Here is a 14,634-nt window from a genome sequence, read left to right as displayed (position 1 = left end):
GGAAGGGTTGCTAATGATAATTTGGCTCATCAATTCTTACCTCAGAGTTCATGAAGTTTTTTCTTAATACTTTCATAACTATTTCAGTATAAGTGGTTTCCTTTATAATCCTGTATATTTCATAAATCTAAAACTATTCTCAAAAGTGGTGAAAAAAGTAGCCAGTTGCAAAGTATATGTACATGTACACATATCAATTCCCATTAAATGGAAAATATGACCCTAAATATGTTTTTAAAAAAAGGAGAGGGAAGAAAGAGAAGTCAGTGCATGTCCAGAAAAAGGCAGTCGAGATCCAAACTGCTGTCAGTGATTTATACAAAATGACTTCACTGGGAAGCTTCCTATGGGTGTCCTTCCCTTTCTCAACTGACTGGAAATCAAATGAGTAAGAAAATGAGTCACCTTCTCCCAGTGTTATGTACAGGACTGATGGATTCTGGAGAAAGAAAGAACACTACTGGAGGCTGCTTTCTCCCCCCACCCAAGCATTCCTTCTTCCATTAGCAAGCTCCTCCCAAGAGCTCATTTTAAGGAAGGGCCCAGAGCAGCCATCCTTCATTCCCAGGCCTGCGCCACGATTCCCAGTGCCTGCCACTTTCCTCCCCCCTCGACATCCTGCATGATTTTCAGCTCCTGAGGTGCTGCCTTCCTGCAGCCTGCAAGCTCCTTAAAGGATTCTATTTGCATCTCTAGCGCTTGGCCCATGGCTCAGCCTTTAACTGCAAGTGGCTGGAGACGCGGTACTCAGACTCTACCAGATCCCCAGAGGTCCGCGCGGGAAACAGCCCCAGAAAAGGGAGAGGTCTTGCATAAAGTCACAAGGGGGCGGACCTAGTCCCCTCACCCCAAATGTGATGCTTCCACTCATACTCATGATTTTAGGGGCTTCAGAAATTGAGTCCAAACCCATTTCATACATAAACTGAGGCTTACCGGACAATTTACCTAGTCATGTGTTTGTCCCGCTGGAACTCAGATCCCAATTCGAAGTCCCATATGGTCTGATTCACTCCATCATGATAGCTGACCTGATGACCTTTACCTGTCACTTGTAAGCCAGTGGGAGCCAAAAACAATATAAATCCCTATTAAATGGCACTTTTCAGTCAGTCAACAAGCATTTATTAAGTGCCTGCTATATGCTAAGTCCTGTGCTAATTACTAGGAACATTTAAAAAGGCAAAAAGATAGTCCCAGCTCCATAGAGAACAAAAGAATAATGAACAGAGGAGAGGCATGACTGGGGAAGACTTCTTGTCTTTTAGGTGGGTGCAAGGGAAGCCAGGGAGGCCACAGTCAGAGGTGGTGGGAGAGCACGGGGAGCCCCGTTTGTGGAACAGTGGCAGAAAGTAAGGCGCAGGAGGGGCCGGGTCACGGAGGCTTCTGAAGGCCCAACAGCCTTTTCTGCTTGATCTTAGAGGCCACAGGGAACCACGGGAGTTTATGGAACAGGGAGGTGGGCTGGAGGCTGAGAGGAGGACAGGCCGGAGCAGGGGAGACGCCCCTAATCCAGGCTTTCGGGAGGAGGGCCTGCCCCAAGGTGGGGCAGTGTCGGAGCAGTAGCTTGGACATGGAGGGGGGAGGGGGGAGGAAGGCCTGGAGGGGCAGAGGAGGACGGAGCTCACTTTGGGACGTGTTAAGTTTAGGGTATTTTGTGAACATGCAGTTCAAGATGTCTGGAAGGCGGCGGGGGAAAGGTAAAGGGGAGTCTGGATCCTTTTCAAAGCTCTGGCCCAAGCACAACCTCGGCCCCGAGGCGGGACAGGGCTCCTGGGACTGAAGAAGACCACTCCCACAGGGCATCAGTTTGTTTCAGGCTTTATTTGACTGGAGAGTGAGGACACTGTTGGGGGAAACGCTGAGTGGGGCTCCTATATATATATATCGATCCTTCCTTTATACAAAACACACGACAAAGGCCTCGTGGCTCAGACTCGCGGCCCGCTGGCCAGCTTCCAGCCTTCCAGTTTGCCCGCCTTCAGAAGGGCGGCAGCGGCGCCCATGTACATACACGCCGCTGCGCCGGTGGTGTAGTTGTGCACTGAAAGAGAGGGAAAGTCAGGTGGAGGGTGGCGCCGGCCTGCAGCCCCCGTGCCCACCCCTGCAGGCGGTCCGCCCCAGCCCCTCCCAGTATCAGACCAGGGGCCCCAGAGGTCCCTCGGGTGTGAGGGGACACAGAAGCAATCTGGTGGAATGCAAAGATGGGGGGTCAGAAGTCTGGGATCGGAATTCCGCTCCCCACCGATTTCCTGTGAGAGTTACTGGGGCTCTCTCAGCCTCAGTTTCCTCGGGTGGAAAATGAGGGGGCTGAATGACTGTGAACCCCACGACGGGGCTACCAAGCCTCTGCCTGGGACTTACTCCGGGCTCCGAGGGTCAGGCCGGCCACACAGCCCCCAAAGAAGTAGTTCATTGGGTCATCGGGCTTTTCCCTCACTTGAGCACTGATACAGGAAGCAATCCCAAATATGGCACCCACTGCAGCTGTAAAGAGGGGGAGAACAGGAAAGAAAGCATGAGCACACGAGATGACTGGACTCTCTCTAGCTCGAGAGACAAAAAGCCCAGAGACAAGGGTTTCTGAGACCAAGAAAGCACCAGAATCTGGACTGAGAAGGTACCAAATCAGCCCAGAACCCCAGAACCGGCTGGGACCCAGGGGAAGCCCAAACCGAGGACTCGCTCTAACACTTCTCGCCAAGTGGTGAAGCCGCCTTCCCCAGGACCATCCCAGGGTGCCCAAGGTGGCCCATTTCCCTTCTCAAATGCTTGAATGATTAAGTCTTCCCATTGTTAAGCCTCCGCCTTCTCAGCATCTACCAGTCCTAGTGCTTCCTTCTGAAACCCGCCAGACCCCTCCCCAAATTCTGGAAGCTGCCACCGCATCCCCTCTAAGTCTTCCCTTCTACAACTTAAGGTGGCTTAGTTGATTCTAGAATGTTTGTCATGGCTGCCAGCCTCCTCCACAGCCGCTCTGGGGACTCCCGGCTGTTCCTCCAGCGTGGCAGCCGGCTCAAAGGCTATATTTGAGAGGTGGTGGGAGCAGGGCAGCGTGGGGCGGCCCCCACCTCTCCCCCCCTTACATCTACCCGTTCTTCTCCACTTTTTACATGGAAGAGGGAGCACATGAACTGAAACTGAGCCAGGATGCTTCAGGAAGGCCCGTGCTGGGGCCCTGCTTTGTCTGTCCCACGGGCCCAGGAGTCCTTGGGCACACTAGGCGGCCCTTCCGGGACCTCCTGACCTGTGACTGCTTCTGCAGCACAGGGCCAGAGCTGAGGGAGGCGAGGACAGGCCGGCTCCTGCTGCTCACTTGCTGCAATGCCCCTCGGTCAAGGCTACCCTGTGCCAGGCTCTGGAGGGCACAGAGTGGGTTTTCTGGCTGAGATTATGGAGTCTGCTGTTGGAGGGCATCCAGTACATGCCCTCTCTGCTGGAGAGCTACGTTGAGATGAAGGGCAAAGCCTGGCCTGTGACACCGCTTCCTGCTGTCCCTGGGAGGAGCCCCAAGGGGTCTCTGGACCAAAGACTGATGGTCCCGGGAATGTTGAGATGCCACGGCCAGGGCGGCTCCAGTCTCTTGGAGGCGTAGGGATCCTGCTCCCCACAACCTCATCAGGGCCCCCAGCAGGAGGGAGAACGAGCTGCATTCTGGGGCCCTCCCTAGAGCACCCCTCATCTGCTAGACCCTGTCATTCCTTCTGCCAGGGACCAGCCTTCCCTCCCTCCTGGCAGCTGCCAGAGCCTTGGCACCTGCTCCAAGCGGCCCCTCCGGAGAAGCTGCCGCTAAGTCGTTTTCCTTGGTGGCAGAAACGGCGCCGAACGTGGGTGTGAGGAGCCTGGTCTGGGAACCGGCCCCGACACCCTCCCTGATCCCAGGAGGCCCTCAGCCTCGGCCTTCTGCCCGGGGCTTCTCTGAAGACTCTACGTTAGAGAAGAGATGCCATTTTGGGCCTGGGCCCCGGGAGGGCTCAGCAAGCTCGGCTGAGCGATCGGTCCTCAGGGTCCAACCCGGCTGCCACGACTCCCCAAACCTTTAGGACCACCGAACTTCAGAATACCGAGGGAAGGGCCTGGGAGCCAGGAGAGCTGGGCTGCCCCACCTCACTCCCTCTGTGGAAGCCCGAGTGCAGACAGGCAAGGAGAGCGCAATAAGGGCTTTTAATAAAAAAATGGCACGGTCAGAGCAGTGCTCAGGAAGACCCCTGAGGCCGGGAGACTACTAGAATAGCCCATCTTAGGCTTGGCCACCCTGGGAGTAAAGGATGGACAGATGTTAGGTATCAGAGAGAAAATGGGGAGGGGGGGTGTGAGAACGGAGGAACCAGAGATGGCTCCCAGACAACCAAGTTGGGACTGCAAGAAGTCAGTCATCTCATTAACTAAGAGAAACAGAGGGAGTCGGGGCTGCTTGTTTTGGGGGGTGGGGGTGGGGGATGACTGAGTCCGAGGCGGCAGCAGGAAAGTCACTGGGAGCACAGATCTGGTACATGTGAAACCGGCAGCCGAGCACGGGGAAGGAGAGTGCGGGGCCCAGGGCCGGCCCTCGGAGAGCCCCGCAGGTTCTGCTCGAGGCTGCTGCAAGCTCCTTGGGTTAAGGGCCCCGCGCCCCCGAGCAGAGAGGAGCTACGGCGGGCTCCGCCACGTACAGGACAAAGAGGGCCGAGGCAGGCGAGACCCTGACGGCTCGGGGGGAGCCGGGACCACCAGCCTCCCCACTAGGCCCGACGCCGCTGCAGCCGCGGCTCTTCCACTCGGGCCATCTCCCCGTGGGAAGCTGAGGCACCCGAGGCTCCGGTCACGAGCCCCCGGCCTGGAGGGATGACTCCGGATTTCAGGCCCCTCTGACTAAAATGTGGCCCAGAGCTCGGGCCTTCGGGAGGTGCTGCCCGCTGGGGGCAGGAGGGGGCGCCAAGGCCGGAGGGCGCCCCGGCTCCCGGCTCCCTCCTCGCGGTGACCACACGGAAGGCATCTCAGGTCCCGTGGCAATGGCACCGACCCTCGGAGGGACAATTCTGACCCGTCACACTCCACATCCCCCACTGGGGAGGCACATGACCTGCCCCCCCTCCCCTTGGGAGACATTCATCTATTCCCTCCCGCTCTCTGTGGCAAACCCTGCTGCAGGCTGCCCTGTGGTACAGGCCGCATTTCTACCCTTGAGGAGCTTGTGGGAAGCTGGGGAGTCACTCCCTTGTGCACTTAAGCCCCTCTGGTTGGGCCCTGCCCTGGGTGCGAGGGGGGAGATGGAAAGAGTAAAAATCCCTTGTCCTCGAGGCAGCTCAAAGGTGCCCAAACGCTGCGTCATCGAGCTGGCCCTGGGGGGGGGCAGGGTTAAGCCAAGTCCGGCCCAGGGGGTAACACAGGAAGCAGGAAGAGGGAGGACTGGAGCTGGAGCCGGGACCCCCGTCGGGGAGCACGCGCGGCCTCTTACCCATGGAGAACGTGAACTTCCCAGCCCTCATCACCGCCTCAGCAGTGGTGTCAGGGGGCACAAACACCAGGTGGTAGGCAGAGGCCGCCAAGCCTGAGAAAAGAAAACGGGACTCGTCAATGTCCTGAGCAGACAAGGGGTCTCGACCTCCCCGAGCCCCCTCCCACAGCTCCATCATGAGCCCCCGTCGGCCCTGCTCTTACCTCTCAGGCCACCCTGACACCCGCGATTCTCCTCGTGCTACACCCAACGCACGGCAATAACCTGCTCGCGCCCATCATGTGGCTCTCGAATGATTGTGGGGTCACTGCGACCCCCAGAAACTGTCCATCCCAAGGCGTGCAAAAGCAAACACGCCCGAAGAATTCTGGTGTCCAAAGCCGGAGAGCGCCACGGCTCCGAGTCTTTCTTACTGCCCCTGCAGAGGCCGCCTGACCCAACTGTGACACGGCGGCGCCTTATCATTGGCCAAGAGACTTTCCCCGTATGAATGGTTGGGCTGACGGGTTCTCAAGGATTGTCTGCCATTCTGGGGTGTGGTGCAGCCGGGACAGTCACCCACCAGGACCTCGCTCTTATCCCAGCAGGCTGGCCACAAGAACCTAACGTAATCCCACAAGAGTACTGTCCTGGAGCTGCCCCCTCCTCTAAACCTTGGGGGTCACCAAGGCCCCTCTTGCCAACCTCCTCGGGATGGAGAGGGAGGGGCCCTCTATTATTATGTCCTCTCCCCCCCCCCCTTCCTGCTCCTCTGTGAGGTTCTATACTCTGAGTAAAGCCTGCCTCCATCATGACTCACAGGTCGTAAATGTCCCCTAGACACTCAATCACCATTTTAGAGTAAAAGAAATGAGACCTAGACAAGAACCCAGGTCGCTGCCCCTGCCTGCTCCCCCGGAGGCCACACCTTCAGCCCCCTTGCCCTTCCCCTTTCTACCCACCCACCAGGCAAATCCACCCACACAACCCACCTCAGAGGGAGGAAACTCCAGAGAAAGAAAGGCAAGGCTTGTGATAAGTGAGAGAGCCCCAAGGCAATCCCTCATTTTGTAGCAAAGGGAACTAAGGCAGGGATGAAAAGGCCTTCCTGCTTGCCTTCCCTACTAACCGACCTAAGTGCCAACTCGCACCCAGGACTCGAGGCGGGCGGAGGGGGGACTTGGATCCTGCCTCTGACACTTCCTAGCTCTGGGACACACGGAAGCCATTCACTTTTTTCCCCTGGAAAAATGGTCATTTCTTATGTGCTGAGATTTCTGCAAGAATAAAATGCTCGGTGCTTTGGAGTCCTTAAAGCACCACCTAAGTATCAGTCACTCTTCCCTGCACTGCACTCAAAGCTGACACCTCCCACTCATGGAGCCCTTCTCAGGAAATTGCAGTGGGGGGGTGGGGGGGAGGGCGAGGGTCTTTAACAACCGCTGGCCGACCCTTCACTTGCAGGTGGGACCCCGAGGGCCAAGCGCTTTGCCCTGCATCACAGCCCCTAGAGCTCCGGGTTCCTGCGGCCCAGCACCGACTTTCCGGCCCTAGTTTTTCATCTCGCGGGCTCTTTGACATGTGGTATGTACAGAACGTCTCTGCGAGGCTGTGCCCCAAACACTGAAAGATTCATGTCACAAACGGAGGCCCCCTGAGCCGTTACCTCTCCTTAACCTCCCCTCGGCATCAATGGCACCATTCTGCTGGGGCCCGCCCCTGGCCCGGCCTGACAACTGCCCCCCAGGAAGCGCTGCCAACTGCTCCCCCGCTCACACCCGGCCCATCGCCGCCACCTTCCAGCTGCACTCACTCCCCACCTGGCCGCCGCCGCCCCTTCGAGGGGGCCTCCCTGCCTTAGCCGCCAACGTTTCCACCCGGGTCACATTTTCCAGCTCTTGATCCCCTCCGCGGGTGGAGCCCTGCCCTGGCCCCGGACCGGAGTTTGGGTCTGGCTGGCGCTGAGTGGAGTGGATTCATTCCTGGCTCTGACGGGTTATCCGAGTGTTTAGACAGCTCCCCAGGGAACACTAAACACACGGCCTCGCTGCGAGCCAGCCTGTCTGCACACCCCGTGCGTGGGGGCTCTGTCTGCGAGGTGAGGGCCAGGGCAGCTGCTGAAAGGGGCCCCTCCCCCCGCACCCAGGGAAACCGAGGCTTTGACGTGTAGCCCTTCTCTCCGAGCCGGACCGGGCTGCCCGGCTGCCGCCGTGACCTCCCCCCGGACGCCGCTGCGTGTACGCTGCCCAAGGGGAGAGTCTAGCCCAGTCCCCGCACCGCAGAGGAAGACCCCCGCTCAGAGAAGCCACGCCTTGTCCAGGGCAGCGCGGCTCCCGCCCCAGGCCCGGTTAAAGCAGCGCCCATCGCACAAGTCCCATGGTCGGGGCCACTGGAGCTTGTGTTCCTAACTCAGCCCATCCCCCCCAGAATCTGAATCCGAAGGAGCGCGACACGTAAAGCCGCCGCTCAGCTCCTCGCTGCCTCACCGGGAAGGAGCAGGCGGCGGCCCTGAGCCCACGGTCAAGGCGCCTCATCGCTGAGTTCCAGCATGGCCGCAGGCGCTTCCTGCTGTATCAGCCTGGACAAGTCACCTCGCCCTGGCCGTCAATGAGAGGGAAGGGGCAGCCTGCTGTGTCTCTGCAGAGAGCCCCCTGGGGGTCACAGCTCCGGCCACAGCACCGCCACCCCATGGCCACCTGCAGCCCGGCCCGAGGAAACGCTGTGTCTGTGCGGGAGAGCTCAGGGAAGGACACGGGGGCAGGAGGCTCGCTCCGCTGTCTCTGCCCTTACGATGCTCCAAACCCGGGCACGTTTTATTACTTTCTAAACACACATTACGCTCAGGGAGGCCCAGAGTCCCGGGCTCCGCCAGCTCTGCTTTTGCTCACGTTGTTCCCTATGTCTGCAGGGCCAGAGCTACATGGGGCTGAAAAGGCTCATCCAGCCATCTAAGGCATTTCCTAAAGCACTCAGCCCATGCCAGGCCCTGGAGACAAACACAAACCAAACACGTTACCCTCCAGAACCCTCCATCCTGACAGAGAAGGATTACAGGGAAAGGGGGGCTAGAGAGCGAGGGGAGGGAAGGAGTGCTGGGGAAGAGGCGGAGAAAGCCAGACAGTGAGTCAGGCCTGGAGGCAAAGGAGCGTGGTGGTCCAGGTCCAGGACTCACCGACCAGGGGAGGGGTATCTCTAAGGTAGAAAGCCCCCTGTGGAGGAGGCGAGGGGGTGCCTCCCTCGGGGAAGAAGCCAGATGCAAGGACTTCTCCATAGTGACCCCATCCACCTGGAGGGGGACTCAGAAGGCAAGCGACCCAATTTCTAACTCGACAGCAATCACCTGGAACATTGCCCACAGGGGGATTCTGGCCTCCTCTAGTCAAGGGGCTGGGCAGGGCAGCCCACACTACTTTTAGACAATCATTAATGGGAAATCTCCCTTTACACTGAGCCTCTACAACTCCTACCCACTTTTCTTAATTCTGCCCTAGCGAGAACCAATCACCATAGTCCACCCTGGAACTTTCAAGACTTAAAGGGAGTTTTGTTTTGTTTTCAAACAGGAGTCACACAGGACTCCAATACACAAAGCAATAGGCTTAACTATGGAACATTTTAAATGACACAAGGGAAGACTCAAAACTTAAAATGAGACACCTGGGATCCAAGGCTAACCATACACTGGGGTTGCAATCATCAGAGGAGGATGGGCTGGATAGAACCAATTTTCCGCTGCCAGACCCAGCAGGGAGAGAGATGGGATTTCCTTTGGGGAGACTGTCCGCTTCTCTTCCCAAGTGACGTCTCCTCCACACCTAGGATTTCACTAAGATAGGCAAGGACTGAAGTATGGAAGTTTTCCCAGAGGCATGGAAGTCTCCAGAGAAGGGCAAGAGTGAGTCAACGGCAGAAACGGCCCGTGGTTAGCGACCCTTTTCTCTGGGCTTCCCCCCTACTCAGAGAAGCAGAGATTTCAAGCTGGAAGGAGCCTTAGTCTAACCTCATGTTCTGAGGAGCAAACCAAGCCTCTGATAAGTCAAGTGAGCTCCCAAGTCCCACAAACAACAGAGCAGAGCCAGGGCTTCAGGCCTAGACCAGCAAGCTTCCTATTAAACCCCAAAGCCTCCGGGATGTCATCAGCGCCTTCCTGATGGACAAAGAAATCTTCTAAGAGGATTCCAGGAAACTCGGAGACTGCTCAGTTAGGAGGTCGGTGTTCCAGTAATCCCTGCCTCTCAGTGCTGGACAGGCCCTTGGAGGGCAGCCAGGCAAACCCTTAGGGGAGCAAAAGGCCTCTCTATAACCTCCCTAAGAAGGGATCGATTCAGTCTCTGCTTAGAGAGCTCCAATTAGGAGAAAATTCAAACCATGCCATTGAAGGATAGTTTTAATAGTTTTTAGGCAGTTCCTTCTCCTAACAACCTACCCCCATCACTCCAAGTTCTGCCTTCTGAAGCCAAGTTCTATTTCCTACGCGACAATTTAAAAACATGAGGAAGGTAGAGTGTGGGCACGTATGGAGGGAAAGGGTGTGTATGTTTGTGACAGTGTACAAATATGTGTAAGAGCATTACTCTGTGCCAATGCAGAAGTAAACATGTATTAAGCTCCTATTCTATGCCAGGCACTATGCAAAGTGGCGGAATTGAAAAAGAGGCAAAATATAGAGCTTGTCCTTAAGAAGCTCAAGGTCTGGAGGAGACAACATGCAAACAAAAGTGCACAAAACAAGCCGCATACAGGACAAACAGAAAATGAGTAACAGAAGAAAAACACAAAAAGTATGGGGTAAAAAGTTGGATGTTAATTGGGATTTAAAAGAAGCCAGGAAGATCAGTAGGCACAGCAGAAGAAAAGCATTCTGGGCAAAGGGAAGAGCCAGAGAGGATGCCTGGAGCTGAGATGGGGATCAGTCACTGGGTACTGAGCACGCCGGGAAATGCGGTGTAAGAGGACCAGAAAGGTGGCCAGTGGGCAGGTGAGGAAGGGCTTTGAATGCTAAGGAGAGAAGGGCTTTGAATGCTAAGGAGAGCCTGGGCACTTAACCCTGCAGGGGTGGAGGAGGAGGGCAGAAGTAGACCGGCCCTTCTGGAAAATCAATCCAGTGTCCAGAGTGGGAAGTGATGAGGGCACCTCCAGGAGTGGGGCCTGTGGCACAGGAAAGAGCCCTGATGGGGCCAGAGACTAGAGGGGGCCCAGGGGCAGAGAGGAGTCAGGATGACTCTGGGAGGATGGTGCTGTCCCCTCCACAACAGGGAAAGTGGGGCAGAGGGCAGGCGTAGGGCAAAGATAACGAAATCTGTTCTGGACACACTGGGCTTAAGATACAGAGGCCTATGGGAAATGAGGAGATCACCCAGGAAGGCAGAACAGAGGAAGCAGCCAGGACAGAACCCCAAGGACTGGACTGAAAACATGGACCTCAAAAAGAAATCCAATCAATAAATGGTACCAGAAGCAGCATGTCAGAGGGCTTAATCTGGAAGAGAATACAGCAAAAGGAGATGAAACAGGTGGGATGGGAGAAATCAGAGAGCCATAGCCTCAAAGGCCATGGAGCAGTCCAGAGGACTCCCTGTCACCACAAGGATGGCACTCTAGGGTTTGCAAAGTGCTCCACTGTTATTACTCATCTGGGAAGCACAACTCTGGGAGGGAAGAGACTCCAGGACACACCGGTGCATTATAGTCCCCCCCTAGCACCAGCTCCTCTCACTGCAGCTCTGGCCCCTTCAATCTTTTGTGGTGGCTGTGAACCCTGTTCACTCACATTGAGTTACTAGAACCGCTCCATCAGATCACACCCTGGGCTCCCAAGGGGGTCCCTCATCACTAGATTTCAAAGGTTTATCAACTTATGTGGCAGGAAAATTACATCTTGACTTTCACTAAGCTTTAGTTTTCTTGGTAATCCTGTATATTCTGCATTTAAAAACGTCTTGAGGTCCATAGGCTTTATCAGACTGCCAATGGGGGCCAGGACGTATACAAAAGTTAAACACCCCATCCTAGATCTTTTTCATACAATTGTCTAGCCACAATCCAAGCCCATTTTGAAATTGTTTAAATCTTATACCTGGGATTGGAAAATCAAGTTTATACTTAAATTTCATTTTGTAAGATTCAGCACACTGATCTAGCTGTATTTTTTGTAGATACTTTCTTTTCTGAAATATTATCATCCAATATATTTATGAGCTACACACACACACACACGGTATATATATATATATATATATATATATATATATATATATATATATATATATATATATATATATATATATATATAAAGAACAGCATTGAGACAAAGCTTGATCCTCGGGATACTATAGTATAAAAGATCTCAAGCGATTAATGACTATTTTGGGGTATATATGATCATTCAATGAGGTCCAAATCCATTTATCTCTATTATATAGTCTACATCTTTTTATCTTTTCCACAAGGACAGCAAAGGAATGCTGGATGCTTTCCAGAAATCAAAGTAATCATGTCTATCCCAATCCACTGAGCTAATAACAGAAATAAGTTGTTTGAGACCATTTGTTCGAAACAAAGTCATACTGTCTCTTATTGATTTCTTTCTCTGTTAAGTGCTCACAAACCATTCCTTTAATAATGGCCTACAATTTTGCCAGGATTTCATGAGACTAAAGTTTATAGACTATCCCCCTTAAAAAAAAAAAAAAAAAAAAGGGTAAAGACTTGCCTTTTTTCAATCCTGTGTTATTTTCTTCTATTTTTCAAAATCTTTCAAAAATCTCTTCTGGGAATTCAGCAGTCACACATGCCTACTGTTCTCTCAGTGCCCAGGGATGTAGTTTATTTTAAGCCTCACTCTGATCTCACTGATTGAAAGGAAGAGTAGGATCTTGGTCTCAATGCTCTATTATCACTAGTTTTATTCTAGCTTTCCGAGTTCAAAGATCATTCTCTTTGGCAGGAAAAAAAAAAAAAAACCCTGAAGCAAAATAAAAGTTTTATAGTTTTGCTTTCTTTTATCCACTATCATTATTCAATCCATTCTAACCACACGCAATGTCTTGATTGCCCTTTTGCTTCCAAACTTAAGTAAAGACTGTTTTGCTATCTTCAGTACCCACTACCAGTCTGACTTGGGCTTAAGTTTAAACAGTTCTGATCACTTTTTCCAAATTCTTTCCCTCTTCCCAGTCCTTCCCCATGCAATGAAAAGTTTCATAACTTTTGTTTTTCAATACTTGTTCTTGATTCTATCACGTATTTCAGCCATGCCCAACTCTTTGTAATCCCATTTGGGGCTTTTTTGACAAAGATACTGGAGTGTTTGCCACTTCCTTTTTCAGTCTATTTTATACATGAGCAAACTAAAGCAAACAAGGTCTCATCCAAGGTCACACATCTAGTAAGTAACTGAGGCCAAATATGAACTCTAGTCCTTCTGATTCCAGGCTTGGCACTCTATTCATCTCAACACCTAGATTTCCCATCACTTATCAACCCCCCCCCCTTTTTTTTTAAAAATCTGAATTATAGGGGCAACTAGATGGTGTAGTAGATAGAGCACCAGCCCTGAAGTCAGGAAGACAGGAGTTCAAATTTGATCTCACACACTTAATACTTTCTGGCTGTGTGACCCTGGGCAAGTCACTTAACCCCAATTGCCTCAGGGCAAAAAAAAATCTGAATTTGTCAATGATTCCCGTCTATCAGCCCCTTCAAGTTGTTTTCTTCCTTATTGGAATAATTTTTGTTTCTTTCTATCTTTCTTGTAGATTTTTTTAGACCAGAGGGTGCTACTTATTTATCCTCTCTGAAGTACATGCTTCTAAGTCTTTAGTTCAGGTCACTCTATGCCAGACTTTCCTTTTCTCCTCTAGCACAAATTTTAACATGGATCACTGGCCTTTTCTGAACCCTAAGGTCACAGAACTGGATTTGGAAAAAAAGCTCCCTTGGTTATTTCTACCATCTTCTGAAGAATTAAATCATTAGTTTAATATAGATTTGGAACGCAAAAGTTTTGCAAGGGTGAATATTTTAAAAATGCATATATTTTGAAAATAAAAAGCTAAAAGGAATTAAATCATTAAATCAATAATTTCTTGGTAACTCTGCTTTTATAAAAAACAGTAACTCTAGCAAGTATTTGGATAATGGATCCCATTATGCCTCCATGACAGTTTTGTGGCCAGAAATCACCTAGCTTTTCCTTTGATCCACATGATATTGCTAACTGTTCTTCTAATTCTGCCTTTGCTGGACCTCATTTTTTCCAATTAGCTTCCCTTCTTTGGTTCTAAATTTTTCCAGGGAGTATACAGTTTTTAATACACAATCCTATTCAATTTCTTCAATTACTTTTAGGGGAGGTTTAGCCTTCCAGAGCCATATGAAACCTAGAGCCATGGGCCATTCCCTGACATAAAATTCACCTCCCCAATGAGACCTCTTTCATTTTACTGGCTAAACAAAGGTGGTAGCTTGTGCGTTTCTCTCCAGGTAAATGGCAGGTGACTCACTATCTCTATTCCTACAGAGAATTATTCACCCTCCCTTTCACCCATCTCACGAGCACCCAGAAATTCCCCTCACATACCTGTACACAGGTGGTCTAGATGCTATAAGCCGAAGGGGGCCTCTTACTCTCAGTAATTCCCATGCAGTGTCATCCCAAAGAAAGCCCTCATTCTCTCACGCCCAATAACTCCCCTAGGGGATTCCCCCTTCCAATGGCTCAGATGCAGGAGGATCCTCATGCCCGCTAACTTAGATGCAGTGACCCCTCAACCCCTCGCTCTCAATGGGGGGGGGGTGCCTCATTTCTATTAAAACAGATGCGGTGATTTCCACCCCCCCCTTCCTTGTCCCGGGGAATCCCCTAACGCCAGTTGATTTCCCCTTCCCCATGACCCCGGGAAGGAGGGGAACCTCACCCCTCACCCCGGATGCTGTAACTCCAGAGCATTCCCACTCGTTCCCTGACCCTCTCCCCAGGGGGGTCCCCTTTCTCCCATGACCCTTAAACAAAGGCACTCGTTTTCCCTCCTAGCCCTCACCAACAACGGCACCCATCTTGGTGGTGACATAGGCCTTGCGGTGGCAATTTGTGCCATCGGGGACGTCCCAGTATTCCTTCACCAGCATAGACGCCATGATCACCCCCTCGTCCCGCCCCAAGGGCAGCTACTCCAAGTCCGGCGAGAAATACGCATGTGTCGACGTCAAGCGTGGGG

General features: G+C 52.6%; 1 protein-coding gene across 1 annotated transcript; it reads right to left on the bottom strand.

Annotated features, from left to right (window-relative positions):
* Positions 1 to 1,805: 1,805 nt before the first annotated feature.
* Positions 1,806 to 14,610, bottom strand: NDUFA11 (NADH:ubiquinone oxidoreductase subunit A11). Its single transcript, XM_051971793.1, has 4 exons — positions 14,458 to 14,610; positions 5,438 to 5,530; positions 2,365 to 2,487; positions 1,806 to 2,044 (listed from the first exon to the last, which is right to left on the bottom strand). The coding sequence occupies exons 1-4, from the start codon at positions 14,552 to 14,554 to the stop codon at positions 1,932 to 1,934; spliced, it is 426 nt and encodes a 141-aa protein (XP_051827753.1). The 5' UTR covers positions 14,555 to 14,610; the 3' UTR covers positions 1,806 to 1,931.
* Between the last annotated feature and the right edge of the window lie 24 nt (positions 14,611 to 14,634).

The sequence above is a fragment of the Antechinus flavipes genome, chromosome 1, assembly GCF_016432865.1.
Source record: "Antechinus flavipes isolate AdamAnt ecotype Samford, QLD, Australia chromosome 1, AdamAnt_v2, whole genome shotgun sequence".
In the NCBI taxonomy this organism is placed as follows: domain Eukaryota; kingdom Metazoa; phylum Chordata; class Mammalia; order Dasyuromorphia; family Dasyuridae; genus Antechinus; species Antechinus flavipes.
The sequence above is the reverse complement of the archived record's forward strand: the minus strand, read 5'-3'. Positions and strand labels throughout refer to the sequence as shown.

Coding starts and splice junctions, on each gene's coding strand:
- NDUFA11 (XM_051971793.1), bottom strand. CDS start 14,554: ATGGCGTCTATGCTGGTGAAGGAATACTGGGACGTCCCCGATGGCACA. Junction 5,531..14,457: donor CAAGATGGGTGCCGTTGTTG/GTGAGGGCTAGG, acceptor TTCTTTTCTCAG/GCTTGGCGGCCTCTGCCTAC. Junction 2,488..5,437: donor GAAGTTCACGTTCTCCATGG/GTAAGAGGCCGC, acceptor CCCTCTTTACAG/CTGCAGTGGGTGCCATATTT.